General features: G+C 56.2%; 3 protein-coding genes across 3 annotated transcripts; 2 read left to right on the forward strand and 1 right to left on the reverse strand.

The window, feature by feature from the left end:
- Positions 1 to 373: 373 nt before the first annotated feature.
- On the reverse strand, positions 374 to 1,385 carry BJ171DRAFT_477085 (uncharacterized protein; the record flags this gene model as incomplete). The annotated part of the gene is made up of 4 exons (XM_053108863.1): positions 374 to 516; positions 554 to 772; positions 825 to 1,201; positions 1,243 to 1,385. The coding sequence occupies 4 exons, from the start codon at positions 1,383 to 1,385 to the stop codon at positions 374 to 376; spliced, it is 882 nt and encodes a 293-aa protein (XP_052964073.1).
- A 1,323-nt stretch (positions 1,386 to 2,708) lies between these two features.
- On the forward strand, positions 2,709 to 4,708 carry BJ171DRAFT_584640 (uncharacterized protein; the record flags this gene model as incomplete). Its single annotated transcript, XM_053114314.1, has 3 exons — positions 2,709 to 2,848; positions 2,993 to 3,264; positions 3,822 to 4,708. The coding sequence occupies 3 exons, from the start codon at positions 2,709 to 2,711 to the stop codon at positions 4,706 to 4,708; spliced, it is 1,299 nt and encodes a 432-aa protein (XP_052964074.1).
- Positions 4,709 to 5,155: 447 nt separating this feature from the next.
- Positions 5,156 to 13,126, forward strand: BJ171DRAFT_584641 (uncharacterized protein; the record flags this gene model as incomplete). The annotated part of the gene is made up of 18 exons (XM_053114315.1): positions 5,156 to 5,210; positions 5,824 to 6,191; positions 8,087 to 8,232; positions 8,635 to 8,729; positions 8,973 to 9,292; positions 9,455 to 9,922; positions 10,058 to 10,153; positions 10,282 to 10,339; positions 10,496 to 10,623; positions 10,726 to 10,776; positions 11,021 to 11,046; positions 11,160 to 11,340; positions 11,505 to 11,565; positions 11,849 to 12,126; positions 12,231 to 12,281; positions 12,384 to 12,416; positions 12,593 to 12,675; positions 12,823 to 13,126. The coding sequence occupies 18 exons, from the start codon at positions 5,156 to 5,158 to the stop codon at positions 13,124 to 13,126; spliced, it is 2,802 nt and encodes a 933-aa protein (XP_052964075.1).
- Positions 13,127 to 14,110: the final 984 nt, after the last annotated feature.

The following is a 14,110-nucleotide window of genomic DNA, read 5'->3' on the forward strand; positions in this document are numbered from 1 at the left end:
TGCGAACGATGGCAGTGTGTATTCCGCCCCCCAAAACAGATCTCTAACATCGGCGCTGGATGCCTGTCGTTCCTCGGTCGCCTGCTGCTGCTGGCCGGTGGTTTCCTCGGCTGAGTGGGAGCAGTTTTTTCCGCCGTGGGAGCAGCGCTGGCAGCCCTGAAGCGAGACGCGGCTGATATGTCAACGGGCTGCATGGGTTGCATGGGTTGCATGGGTTGCATGGGTTGCATGGGTTGCATGGGTTGCATGGGTTGCATGGGTTGCATGGGTTGCATGGGTTGAGCGATATCGACAAGATATCATGGGAAGTCTCGGCGAATGTGCAATGTCATCCAGCCGGGCGCTTTGGCCGAACGAAGCGATGGCCAATTGATCAATCGACATTCTGTAGCTCGATCGTTACGCGGGCGCTCAGCATTCGCAACACTGCCGGTTCAATCCTCTCCATGTGCTGTGCTTCGGCCTGCAATCTCCCACGAGAGCGACCACATCCAGCCGAGCCACCACCAGGTACATCTGCTTCGTCCGGGACATAGCACCGAGACGCACTCACATCTCGTACACCAGCCGACGTCGCCCATCCAGGTGATCGACTGATCGATCGACTTGGTTGGTTGGGTTGGGTTGTCCAGCAGCCGAGTTTGTCCACGATGTGACCCGCCGCTGGCAGGACACATGGGGAAATGCAAGACACGTGGGAGCATGGCCCGGTGTCCCGTGGGCAGACACGGGAACAGACCCACGCCAACGGCGCTGGCTGGCCGCGCACTGGCTGGGCCAGAGGCGTGTGTGTGTGTGCGTCGCTGCGCACCTGTGCCACACACGATCGGCCTCGCTGAGGCACAGGCGAGAGCGGGGGGGCGGCCGAGACGGAGCTGGCGCTTGCAGCACTGTGGCCCCTGTGGCAGCGAGAGCACCAGCGAGAGCAGCAGCGAGAGCGGCGGGACCTTGCCCGACTGCGGCAGCCTCGGGGGAGCCAAGCAGAGCGGCAACAAGGGGGCGAGACGGCGGTGTAACCACGCGGCGGCCAGGGCAGAAAATCCAGCAAGGGAGCAGCGACTGTCCCACCCGGTTTCGCATGCCGGCCACCGAGGACCCCGCGAGAGCGCTTCTCGCCCCGGGCGCCGAGGCCGAGTCCCACGCCGCGGCTGCGGCCGAGAGCAGCCGGCGAGACGCACTCGCCCACGTGACGCGACTCACACTGTGCCCCTAACAAGCTGCAGCCTCCACACACACACACACCCCTCGCTCCGCCACCGCCCCTCGGCACTCGGCCCCGAGGTCCACGCCGCGTCCTCGCCGCGCTCTCGCTGGCCCGCTCTCCCGGCTGCTCTTCTCGGCCACTCTTCTCGGCTCTCCCGCTGCCACCACCTTTGAGTTTTCATTCCTGCATCGACTCGCCGACAACACCCAACATCGCCATCTACTCGCCAGCTCGCCCACCACCAGCTCGTCCACCAGCTCGCCCACCAATTCGCCCACTCTCGCCGTCGACGCTTCTGCTCCTCGTCTTCTCTGTCTCCCGTCTCCAGCCCCTCGCTCTTCCGCCTCTGTCGCCGCTGTCTCGCTCGTCAATCCGTCCTGTCTGCTGATCAGTCGATCACCTCCTCGTACTTCCTGGCACCGTCCATCACCCCGTTGCTCTCCCGCTCTTTGGCCACCCTTTCGTGAAGAAAGGGCTTGTCCGTTGAAAATTCCGTCGTCTTGCTTTCATCACTGTTTGTAAATTTCCGTCCCTCACGTCGTCGCAAAAAAAAGGAAACCCACCCTTCCCCGTTCCTTTTCTTGCCATTCTCTCTCTCATCGAACTCGGGAATTGATATCACCGCTGCTCCTCCTCCGCCACCGCCGCCTCCTCACCCCCCTTTGCCACTCGTCGATCTCACGCCCTCTCCCAGCTACCCCTTCCACTGCTCCGCCACTGCCTCGCCTCCCCACTCCCGCCACATTAGTTGCTTTTTGTTCTTGCATCCTTCCTTTGCCTCGTTCTCAGAAGGATTCACACGACTGAGCAACTCTCGTTCCGAACCCGGATCCCACTCTATCGTCTCGTCTCGTCTCGTCTCTCGAATCGAAGAAGAAGGATCTGCCCCCTTCCCATCTACTTGCTTGGACCGACTCTTTGCCTAGATCTGTCCATTCTCTCGCCCTTCCCCACCTGCTCACAAACTACTATCCAAACCCAATTCCTGGATTCTACGCCCTGGACTCTCGCCCCCGGACTTAACTATCGTTGTGTGGAACTACTTTCCTATCAACGTAACTCGGCTCCTTTGGACATTGTATTGCTATCACGATAACTAAGTAACCTATCTCTGCCTCGTTGCACCCCCCCCCACAAAATGACTTCCCCCATGGCCTCCGCCGCTGCCGCGGAGCGGGCTCTCTAAGCCCTCTCTGTCGCATCCCGCGTCCTCCCTTTGATTGCCGATTTATACTATTCCTTGCCTGTATCCCTCGCTCTCTCTTCCTCTGCCATTCCTGCTCTTGCTCCTCCCTCCCTCCCTCCCTCGCCATTGCACCGGTTTTTACCCGTTTGAAGAACAAGCTCCTTGAAGTAACTTGTCTCTTCAGCACCAGCTACTGCTCAATTTGCTCCAGAAACTGCCTCTCTTGCAAATCTCCCAAGCAATTATTTAACCAGAGTAAGTTTGCTGCCCTCTGATTCCTTAGGACAAGACACCTGTTGTGTCTCCGTTAGCCCAACGATGTCGTCGTCGGAGCTCAACCAGAATTGCGCCATTGGCGATCGCTGTGCTGGATTCGGTATCCTTCCCAGCCGAGGCTCTGTGGAAACGATCCTTGGACCGTGGCTCGGCGCCCACCCCGGAACACTGCCAGATCTCACGTACTGCTCCATTGCTTTGCCGCTCTGCCAAGTCATGCAAAGATTTTCCCACGCGTCATGTGGCGCTGGAAGTGTCCGAGCCGTTTGTATCCGTGATGGCGTCTGACCCGACATTCTTACTCCCTACCCTCCTACTATCCACAGCCATCTCTCCGGACAAACTATGAATCTCCCGGAGCTCAACCCACGGTCATTTGCCGAAAACCCAATCCAGCCCTGCTCGCTTCAAGAGCTCCCGCTCTCGAAATTCCACTTTCAGTACTCCTTCAACTCTTCCTCATGCACGTATCTGCCTACGCCTGCCTCCCAAGGCGTTGTTAGCGCTCCTGTCGAAGCCAGTCTTGCTGTCGCCGACCCGAGTGCACCCCAGGACCCTCTGGTCCCCCGAAAAGCCGAGTTTGTCGAGAGCCTTGTAGGTCTGTATCGTGGGCCCCGTCCCCCCTGCGTGCCTTGGCTTGACGAAGCACCCTCGCTTTGCGTCCATTGCTGTGATTGTCGTTGTCGTCGTCGTTGCTGTCGATGCAGTCATGAGTCACGCGGCCCATTACGGCGGTCAAGGGCTATCCCTTGCAGATCGGATCGGATCGGATCAGGTTGACGAATCAGGTCGTGCTCCTCATGACTGTGGTCGCTCACGCGAATACGGTGATGCATACGGATCCGGTCTGGTCTGGCTATCTCGGGCGGCAATGTCATCGGCATCGAACCGTGCCCGATGGCTGCATTCCAAACCCATCCGCAGGCATGGCTCGTGCCAGGTCATTCGCTGCTGTTTCGTGTGGAGCGCTTGCCGCGGCTCATGGTCCAACTCCATCTTGGCGCCTTGCTGACCTGGGGCGTGTCGTTGACGAAGACTGACCCTGTCGCTTTGACCATCTCCTCTGGACTGGGCGTCATCGTATGTGGTGCCTGTACTCGTGCTATGTGCTGTGTCCCTGTCGGTGAACTGTGCGCCACCATTCGCCTCCCCCAGATACTGCGGCCGCCATTATCGAGTCCATCTGGCCCAACCACTCGTTCTCACCCAAGGCGAAGCTCCTTCCTCTGCGAAAATTCATCCAGGAAATCCTGCGTCGGTCGCGCACATCCTTCACCACCCTTCAGCTGGCACTGTTGTACATTGTCCGGATCCGTGCCGCCGTCGCCTCGAGTCATGAGCGCTCGATGCAGCAGCCCGACTCGACCCCCAAGCCCTGCCACTGCGGCCGACGCATGTTCCTTGCCTCGCTGATTGTGTCGGCAAAGTACCTGCAGGACCGCAACTACTCCAACAAGGCCTGGTCCAAGATCTCGGGGCTCGCCACCACCGACATCAATCTCAGCGAAATGGAGTTCCTCAAGGCCATCAAATACCGGCTCTTTGTCGACCACAAGACCTTTACCGCCTGGTCGTCACTGCTCCTCTGCAAGGTCTCGGAGATCCTCCAGGCCCAGCACGCCATGCGGCAAAAACAGCTCCTTGCCAATGCCTTGGAAAAGCCGCTCGAACCCACCGTGCTCGTGTCCTTTGTCCAGACCGAGCCTGGATTTGCCTGTCCCAAGTCTTCCCACGAAGAAACCCCCTCGACTTGCTCTATCGAGTCGCCCGCCTCGCTGTCGCTGCCCGGACTGACTTCGTCTCTCCCTCCCAGCCCAGCGTCGCCAGACCCGCTGAGCCTCGCATTCGACCTGCCCCGCTCGGGCATCTCGATGCTTTCAACCAACCCGCTTCGAGAGCCCAGCTTGTTGCACTCCCCGGAGGATCCCAGCAAGCGCAAGCGGGACTACTGTCACGCAAGCCGGCTGGACCTGTCGCCAGAACAAGACCAGACGTCCATCGAACCCATGGGCGGCCACAAACGAATTCGCGTCCATCTCTAGATGTTTCTTCAGGGCCGTGGATTTGGTTTGGGCTGCTTGTTCGTCTGGTTGGTGCGAATGCCTGGCGATGTCGCCCGTGCGGCTGCTGTGCCTCGGCTCTCGTGAGCGAACGTCGCCGTGTCGGCTCGCGCCAGACGTTTGTCTATATATACTTTGGCGCTAATCCGTATCCGCATCCGTATCCCACTCTGCTCATCCTGGCTACTTTTTTTGCGTACCTTTCTCACGTCTTGCAGCCTCCTCTGATCGTCTCGAGGCTGCTCGAACTGCTCCTGTGCTTTGCGCCTTTGCTCCTTTCTCTATCCCAGCGTTTCCTTCTCACACCCCCCTTTTTTTTGCCGCCTTGCATGTACTGGCGCTTGATTTGGCCCTCAGAACACGCTCTCCGCAGATCACTCACAGTACTCACAGAGTTTTATCGCTCATCGACGGTCCTCCCATGCCAGCATGGATGCGACATGCTATGGATCCGCGACTAGCGCTGGGACGCTGAATTCTCGAGGTAGCCGTCGATCGCGACCGTGATGACAAGACCGAGCTCCCAGTGATTCGGGCCCAGGGACCTTTTTTTCTGCCCTTTTAGTGTCTGGCTGCGACTGGATGTGACTGGATGTGACTGGATGAGTATGGATGTGGTCTGGTTTGGATAAGAGTTGGAAGGCTGAGCCCATGACGACTCGCGCATGCGGGTCATCGACTCCCCTCTCTCTTTTTCTCTCTCTCCGACACACCTCACTTGTCACCAGGTCCTTCTATGTCAAGGCAGGCCTTGCCTCTGCCGGTTGCGATCGTCTCGTCCGTTCCCACCTGCTACAGTCGGCTCAGATAAGTGTTTCCAAAATGAAATGGGACACCCCCCGTTTTTAACCAGGACATATATTTTTTTTCCGGAACCTGAATACACACCTACTCATCGCATTCATGGCTGCACTGAGAGCCATCGCTTGCATTCAGTGACCAGATGACCCGCAAATGGGCCACTTGTGTGATGCGATTCTGTGATTTGAATCATGGACGCCACTGTGGGCATCACTGCCAGCCCAAATGCGCTGGTTTTGAGGAGATTCTTTCTTCCCCAAGGGCAGAACCAGCCATCGTCGCTATTTTCTCGCCAGATGGCTCCCCGCAAGCGAATGACACCAGCCAGGCGACCAAGTGGATCCAGAGCACCCACAAGGCCCTTGATCTGCAGGAATGGATGAGCACCACACCAAGTCCCAAGATCCCCGGGTTGGCTTCCTTCCTGCAATACATTCGCCATGTGTTCGATGGAGACATGCTGGACAAACAGCTGTACTTCAGCCTGACCCGGCGACGGCGATTCAAGCGACTCGATCTCCAGGTATGCTCACATTGTCGGGAAGCCAAGCGACTCGATAAGGTCGAGCATCTTGATATCGAGAAACCACACTTTGTCCGGAGCTGTGCAAGCTGCCATACGCTGTGGGATCGAGACGTCAATGCAGCCAGGAATATGATCTCGGTATGCCAGTCGATCATCGCCACAGGAGATCGACCGAGTGTATTCAAGACTGTGCTCCCGAAACCAACCAAAACAAAGAGATTGCCAACGAAGACAGGAGTGCAATGCCATGGCCTACCCGCTGGGCCTACAAGTCAGTCAGCGGGCTTCAGACATCTGAAGCCAGAAAGTGACTGTCCCGTTTCTTTCCGGACCGACTGTAAGTGTCGAGGGCTTCTGGACGGACCAGCCAGCCAGCAACTTTCACACGACGATGCGAATGCCCTTCTATCCCACAGCGTTCATACACACAAAAAGCGAAGCGGAGTGGGGATATCCCGTGATGACTGGCGATCGCTGTTTTTCTTTCCTTTCCTCTCCGGCTGCTCAATACACCTACAGCTTGCTCGGAGCGAAGTGGGATAGTGCGTCCCTGAGTGAGGCTCGCTGGTCATGGATGAAGTGTCTTGAGGTCTCGAAAATGGCCACAGCTCTGACGCAGAATCAGGTGTCCCGTTTTTTGTTTTGAGCGCTGTGGTGAGCCCTGGAGACAGCGAGCTCTTCCCGAGCAGGGGGTGTTGCCAACGCCGGACGCTGAGTCTTGGGAAGTAGAGCGACGGAAGCCAAGATCATGCAGCTCGTCCTTTGGAGTAGCTTGTGATTCGCTAAACGAAGGAGCCGCCTGTTCAAACGATGGAGGAGGGAGAGGACAATGCGGCACGGCCGTTCAATCCTCTTCGCCTTGCTCTACCCCCCAATCATCCACCTGGCATGATAGGAATGTAGCCACAATGCCAGGGCACAACTGGTACTCCGAGCTGTTGTCAGTGTGGACGTATGCGCGGGTGCGAGTGGGGATGTGCGAGCGGGTGAGTGAAGGGGACAAGATGGCACAATGTGCGATTACGCCGAAGCATATTTCACATCTCGGTCTCCTGACTTGCGTCCTCCCCCTCTCTTCCCGCCCTCTGACCTCACCCTTTGTCACTCTGCGGTTCTTGGTAAGTGGCTGCCAGGAGTAGTAGTGGGAACGTCGGCGTGCAACGACAAGCGCCAGGGGGGGGGGTGCATTTCGTCAAATCAATTGTTTCATCGTGCAATCCTGGATGCGATACCCTGCTTTCCCACCTGCATCTTCCTCCAGTTCACTTGGCAAGTCGAGTGCCGTTCACCCCAGCGAGCGGACTGCCCAAATCCCCAGCAGCCACCATCCGAATTCAACGTGCCGTCACTCTCATTGTCGACGCAACCCCTCTCCTCAGGCCAACGGAACCAAGACCGAAGTACAGGACTGGAGCCCTCCGCATCACATCGCAGCCGGTCTCTCGCCTAATCGCGTGGGTTATTCTCATCCGTCGCTAAAATCGCTCGCGTTCATGGGAGCTCTGGGGAGGAGCACCGGACGGGGTTACGCCGCTTCGCAAGGAGTGGACTAACAGATCCCAGAGCAATATCGAGATACGCCCTCTAGTACCTGGGCTCGCCTCTCATTCTCCCGCTCATTTATCGCAATCTGGTTTCCACGGCGAGCTCGGTCTAATCAGCTGCCGCCCTGTTTGATCCTTTGCCCTCTATCAGCATCATCCTGTCTGTGGGAAGCCTGGTGTTCATCCGCAAATACTTTTCAACCTACAACCTTTGTAGGTGGCTCCACTCGCCCTTTCGCTTCTCCTCACCGCTCCTCCCTTCCACCCACCCCCCACCAAAAATGAATCAATTCTATATCTGACCCTTTTATTCTTCTTTCTTTGAAGCCGTTCGATTCCGTGTGCTCCCGTCCGCATCAGCCTGACAGCAGAGCGCGCATTACTCTGCAACCATTGCTCGTCGTCCTCCTCGTCGATCTATCCAGAGCCATGAGCACAATATCAGGACTGCATCTCCCGCTGCCACCATCGGGACCTCCGCCTCTACAGGCCCTCGGCAGCCCGTCCTCCACGGCGCCTTCCCCGACTTCGGCCTCTGTACCTCGGAATCTGGGTGATCCACAATCGGCCCCTGTCGATGTCTCCGCCTTGAGCATAGAGCCGTATCCGAAGGCTCTGTCTTTCATTGCTTCATGGTAAGCATCGCTGATGAGAGTGCGTGTGACATAGCGAGTGGGTGAAAGAGTGAGTTCCTGGGGCTCTCTGTGTGTGTGAACCGCCGAGAAATGACAGCAGGGTCATTGTGGGCCACGGATACGAACGACCGATTCTCACTGGGATCTTGTCTCCATCCATATCGACACTTGGTTCTTGTCGATGATCATATCCACATATTCACACATCCCGCGCGCCTGGCTGGCTCACCTGCACACAATCCTGTCTTTCCTCATCAATGTGTTGCTTGCTTCCAAACACCGTGATCCCTCACTGTACAGGCTAACTCGCTCCCTGCAAGCAGCAGACCCGATCGATTCAAAGTCACCTCGAGACGATCTCGGCGCATTTCAGTCGCTGCGTACCGGCGTTTCCCCTTGCAGGCTACTGAACGTGCTCGCCCCGAACAGCGTCACATCAATCAATGATGGAAAGACCACGTTTGCCTATGTCGAAAATATGAGCAGCTTTCTGAATGGTAGGAGTGCCATCAGATGTGTATTTGGATGTCGAGTCCGCAAGGCTCTCGGTGTATCTTGCTGTATTCGTTGCTTTGCCCTCACCGCGACCATCTTTCTCATTTGCGAGCCACACATAAATGTGGAGCGAGTTATTGTCCGTCCTCTTCAACTCACTCCTCTCTCTATTTTGCCATTACATCACGCAATGCTCCTGCCCTGTGCTATTTTCTTCGTGGATTATCACGCCGTCTGGGTCCCAGCATCGATGGCTTTCGGCGTCGACAAAAAGTACAGCTTTCGAGCACTGGATTTTGTCCAGGGCAAGAACTGCGAGAGCATGGTACAATTTTTGCTTGCCTTGGCTGTCGCAGCCGAGTCCAAGAATATGGCTTTGTTCGACTGGGCTGGCGAGTCTAGTGCCCCGCGGAGCCTGCTGTCTCAGCTTGAGGCAAAGCACCACACCGAGCGTACCGAGTCCCAAGCCGAGACCAATCCCATCCAGCGCATCTATGCCAAACTCGACACGCTCGAGGCACATAATAACAAACTCTCTGGTTTCTCGGACTCGCTTGGATCGAAGGTTTGTTGCTGGCGGTGCTGCAGAGCCATCCAAGCCTGGATGCACGGCCCAAGCACTTCCGAGAGCGCTGCAGAGAGATTGGCGGCCAGCATGCTTGCCCTGAGTTGCATCGGATGCGTTGCAATCGGTTTCGCTCACAATCACCTCTGCCTTACTCTTCAGTCGCATTCACGCTCTAACACAGTCAAGCATCGAACGTCGGCGGAAATGGGCAGCTTGGTATTGCCAAAGTCGCCAGAGGAGTTCCAAACAGCCATTGACTCGATCGCACACCGACTTGGCGACCTCATCACGCAGCAGAGTGACATTATCGAGAAGATCTTGGAGTGCTCGCGAAACAGAAGCCACTCGTTTGGTTTGAGCAGCACCGATGTCGACACCGACGATACCGGCCCCGAAGAAGGCTCGAGGTCTCGGTCACATCAGCGGGAATCCAGCAGCGAGCCATTCTTTGACCAAAACAAGGCTGCTGCACCACAGACACCAAGCACGCCAAAGCTGTTTGCAAAGCTTCCTGCTGAAGTGATGAATGCTGGCCTGCCCAAGCCAGAGTTGATGCGACTCTCGGTTGTCTACGAGCTCATTGAGACCGAGCTAGACTATGTCCGGGATCTGTCCGTGATGATCAATGTGGGCACCACCGCGCCGACGAGTATATGAAAGCCGATGCCATCGACATGTGGCCAGTGCGCTGTGCCGGCGACATCACGATTGGAGAGGAGCGTCTAATCTCTGTCGGTCTGCGCCCCTACTTTTCCGCTGCAGATCCATCGAAAGGAAGCCGTGGCCAAGCAGATCCTGACCGAAGAGGAAGTGGTGCAGATATTTTCAAACATCGAGGACCTGCTCCCAGCAAACCAAGTAGGCTGCAGTCACGTGTATCGATGGATGGATTGACTGGTGACTTTGTTGAGGACCATTGGAAACAATTACGTCCATGACAATGCCGCTCCTGGACTAAATTGTGAACGGCATGTCCCCTCCTTCAGAAACTTGTAGATCTGCTTGTTGCCAAGCGAGACGGCAATCCCATTATTGAAGAAGTCGGTGAGTTCTTGCGCGATTGTGAAATTGCAATAGATGCTGGGACTGCAGCATCTCGATATGTGCAGCATGCTACACCAACACAACGCCTCGTTTAGAAGTACCAAGCTATCCATCCGGTTGCCATAGTTTCCCTGACTTGTTTGTTTATCTCCACAGGCGATGCCTTCCAGGAATCCTCGGAAGGACTCAAGGTGTATCAGTCGTACTGTGGAAATTACCCCAGCGCGATGCGGCTTGTCTCGGAAATAGCCAAGAGTCGACCTGAATTCAAGGAGTGTCTGCAGGTACGTCTCCCCTCCCGTCGCTCGATCAATTCGGCCAAGCAGCTGCTTCAAAGGCTGCTGGTCACGATAGCCGCACTGACTACGAATCTCTGCTTTGCTCAGCAATGGATGAGCAATCCTGAATGCCGCGGCTTGAGCCTCGAGTCCTTCTTGGTGCGTACTGCCCAAAGCCGATCTTCGGCCATCCATTTGGGCTCGAGTAGCGAGCATGATTAGTCCGTCCCGTTCCGGGCACCTGGAGACCCTCAAACGATCGGCGTCGGCTTGTGTGTGCCCGATTGGTCGCTGGATCGTGCGCGAAGCCTGCTATCTGCAACATTTTTTGTGGCAGCTTGGTTCTTGGAGACAGTGCGACCTTGTCCTGATCTCAGACTTTCACTCCACATTGATGACACAGATCAAGCCTGTCCAGAGGATATGCAAGTGCGTGCATTGTCTCGGCGACAACGAGGCATTTCCCATCGATGGTATCAGGCCATGTGTGGAGTCGGCTCAAGGGGAAATCGTGACTAATCCAGCACCGTGTGCACGCCCAGATATCCGTTGCTGATCAAGGAACTCCAGCGACACACACCTAAAACCAGCAAGGACTCTGGCTCCCTGGCAGTTGCTATGGAAAAGATCGAGGCTGTTGTTACACTCGTCAACGAAGCCACGCGATTGCTGGGAGAGAAGGAGCGGATCCTGACACTCCAATCCAAGATTGATGGTGCAGGGGTGAGTCCGATCTCATGGCTGAGGCTTTGTTTGGACAGCTATGATGCTACACCGCTGCCAGACGCACAGACACAACATTTGCCACAGTATCGATGTAATTTGCGGGACAGTGTCCCGATGAAAGCAGAGTCTCTGCTCTGACACACAGATTCGTTTTGGTCCAGGAGCCGCTCCAGCTTGAAGGCAAAAAGCTACTTCGGGACGGACCCGTCTTCAAAATCATGGGTAACAAGGCAAAAGAGCGATACATTGTGCTCTTCAGTGACTCGCTGTTTATATGCAAAGTAATCACCAAGGCAAAGTACCAGTTGGATACAGTCTGGCCGCTGACCGACCTAGAGCTCCTGCGATCAGGCAAGTCAACGTTTGAGTGCTCAGAAGGAGCTTGACTCCATCAGCTTTCGATAGACATCAGTGAACATCGAGTGTCCAAGCCCTGCGCCGTGCAGACTTGCTGTCGCTCCTGTGAAGCGAGTTTGTGCTTATGGCTCCTGCTCAACACTTCCAGAGGCCGTGCCAAAGGGCCACAAGTTTGTGTTTCATGTGGGCGTTGTTGGAGACAAAAAGGATGTCATGAGCTTCTCTTGCTTGCTGGAAGACGACCGAAACAAGTGGATCGATGCTTTCTCCGAAGGAATCAAGCTGGCCGAAGAAAGCTCCCGAAGGGCTGACAAACGCGGCTCCATCGATGGATCCAAGCGCAGCAGCAATGCCTTTGCTCGGACGCCAAGTCTGAAGAGGTCGCTCAGCCGCGCTCAGAGCGGAAGTCTATTCAAGAGCAAATGGGTGCGCCGTCGGAGCTTTGCCATCGTGAATGAAAGTGCTTTGATTGGATTTGGCTGGTCAACGTGGAGTGGGTCGACCAACCACCGCTCTGTTCTCGGCATCAGGGTGGCTCAAAGACAAAGAGAACGACCATGGACTTTGATCCCAACGAATCGGTACGATGGCTGCCGCTGGATTTCAGGCGCTAGAAGCATGAGAGCGCACTCTAACTGATGGCTTTTCAGTGATGTGTGCTGATCATGTCCCTCCACTCACAGAGCGAAGCCGAGATGAATCCAATTGCCATTGCGGTATTGATATTTGCTTGCTCGGAGCACGCTTGAGTCGCCGAATTCCGTGCCATCGCTGAACAGGACGAGTAGTTTATGGCTCCACTTTACAAGTATTGGACCGAATGGCTTCCACATTTACTTTTGCGCTCGTGGTGCTCGGCTGATATTCTCAACCGTTATTGTGCCGGCACTAGTCCGCGATGTACCCAGAAACCGTGGAGATTCAAGGACAGATATGGAAGCGCACGTTTGCAGCGACCTTACAAGTCTATTACTAGTGAGTGCCATGACTTTGACTTGCTGGTGGGGCGCAGATGGCATCTATAAAATCGTGGGCAGGCTGGCCGTCTGTGCCAGCAGCATTCGCCTCTGCTGCACACTGGTATTCAATCGATATCCAGTTCTAACTGGGGGGGGGTTGAAGCAATCTGCAAACAAGGGACGTTATCTGGAAGCTTCCAGAGGGCCACAAGGTACTCGACCAAAAGACCGAGTCACCCGGCGACAAGACAGCGTCCGTCGATCCCGAGATCTCCGAGAACCCTGATGGCGACGACGAAGAGCCTGAAGAAGACGACGACGATGAGTTCATCGAGACCGAGGTTGTCGAGCATGCCCCAGACTGGAGGAAGGTGGATCGCGACGGCTGCGTATACTACTACAATCAACTGACGATGGAGGTCTCCTGGGATATCCCACCGCACGCCGCGAATGAAGCACACATCTGAGATCAGCGGTGCCCGCCGCCGATACGGACTCGTTGCGAGCCACCGCCAGCATCCCCCGAATCTCTTCTCCCCCTCCTTCGCCCACCTCTCTTGCTCTCTGTACTTGTATATACTATCCAGTCAGTAGACTCGCTGCTCGCCGCAGTGGCCCAGGCGGCTCCGCGGCTTGGATTGCCACCGCATGTCTGGGAACATGTGTATCGGGTTTGCTGGACACACACACACACGCGCGCAGCACTGTCACGCGGAGCGCAGCACACACGTGATTGGCTATCCACCGATGCCCTTGGGAATGTCAGAACGGCATGTTGGTCTCGGCCATCAACCTCCCTGCCCCAGCCGATCGGCTCGACGCATCCTCGAGATCCTGCGCTCATTGAGCCGAGCCAGCAACGCCGCTCGATATCGCGAGCCACTGCATCTGCCGGACCCCTGTCTCTGGCCATACACCGCCCGCCAGCGATCTGGTTTCAGCGCTCTCAGGCCGAGGATATCCAGCCTCTCCTGGCCGAGACACAATCAGCAGACACACGACACCGATTTCCGACACGATGGCCTCTTCAGATCGGCGATCGTCGGTGAGTCTATATTTTTGATCGCATCGAGTCTGGTTGCATCTCCAATGCGGATCCCGCCGCAACCATCCCATCCAACGGCGCCGTCACTGAATGTGGTCTTCGATCCAACGTCCCGGCCAAAGAGCCCTCAGAAACAGCCCGACGAGGCTCCAGCCGAGTCCCAAGAGGTACCAATGCGGATTTCTTAGCTTCTTTCTGGATGTGTTTGTTCGCTGTGCATTCCTTGCGATATCGGAACCATGTCCGAACGCAGCTTGTGTCCGACGACTGGCCATCGATCGCTGGCTGCCGGTTGCCGATCTGCATATGTTTGGGCTGAAGATCGAGATCGGTTGCGCTTCCGTGTATTTTGACAACCTCTCGCTCTCTCGATATCCCGCTCCATCCTCGCGACTCCTATCAAACT

Source organism: Polychytrium aggregatum (genome assembly GCF_025602895.1).
Source record: "Polychytrium aggregatum strain JEL109 chromosome Unknown BJ171scaffold_35, whole genome shotgun sequence".
Classification (NCBI taxonomy): Eukaryota; Fungi; Chytridiomycota; class Chytridiomycetes; order Polychytriales; genus Polychytrium; species Polychytrium aggregatum.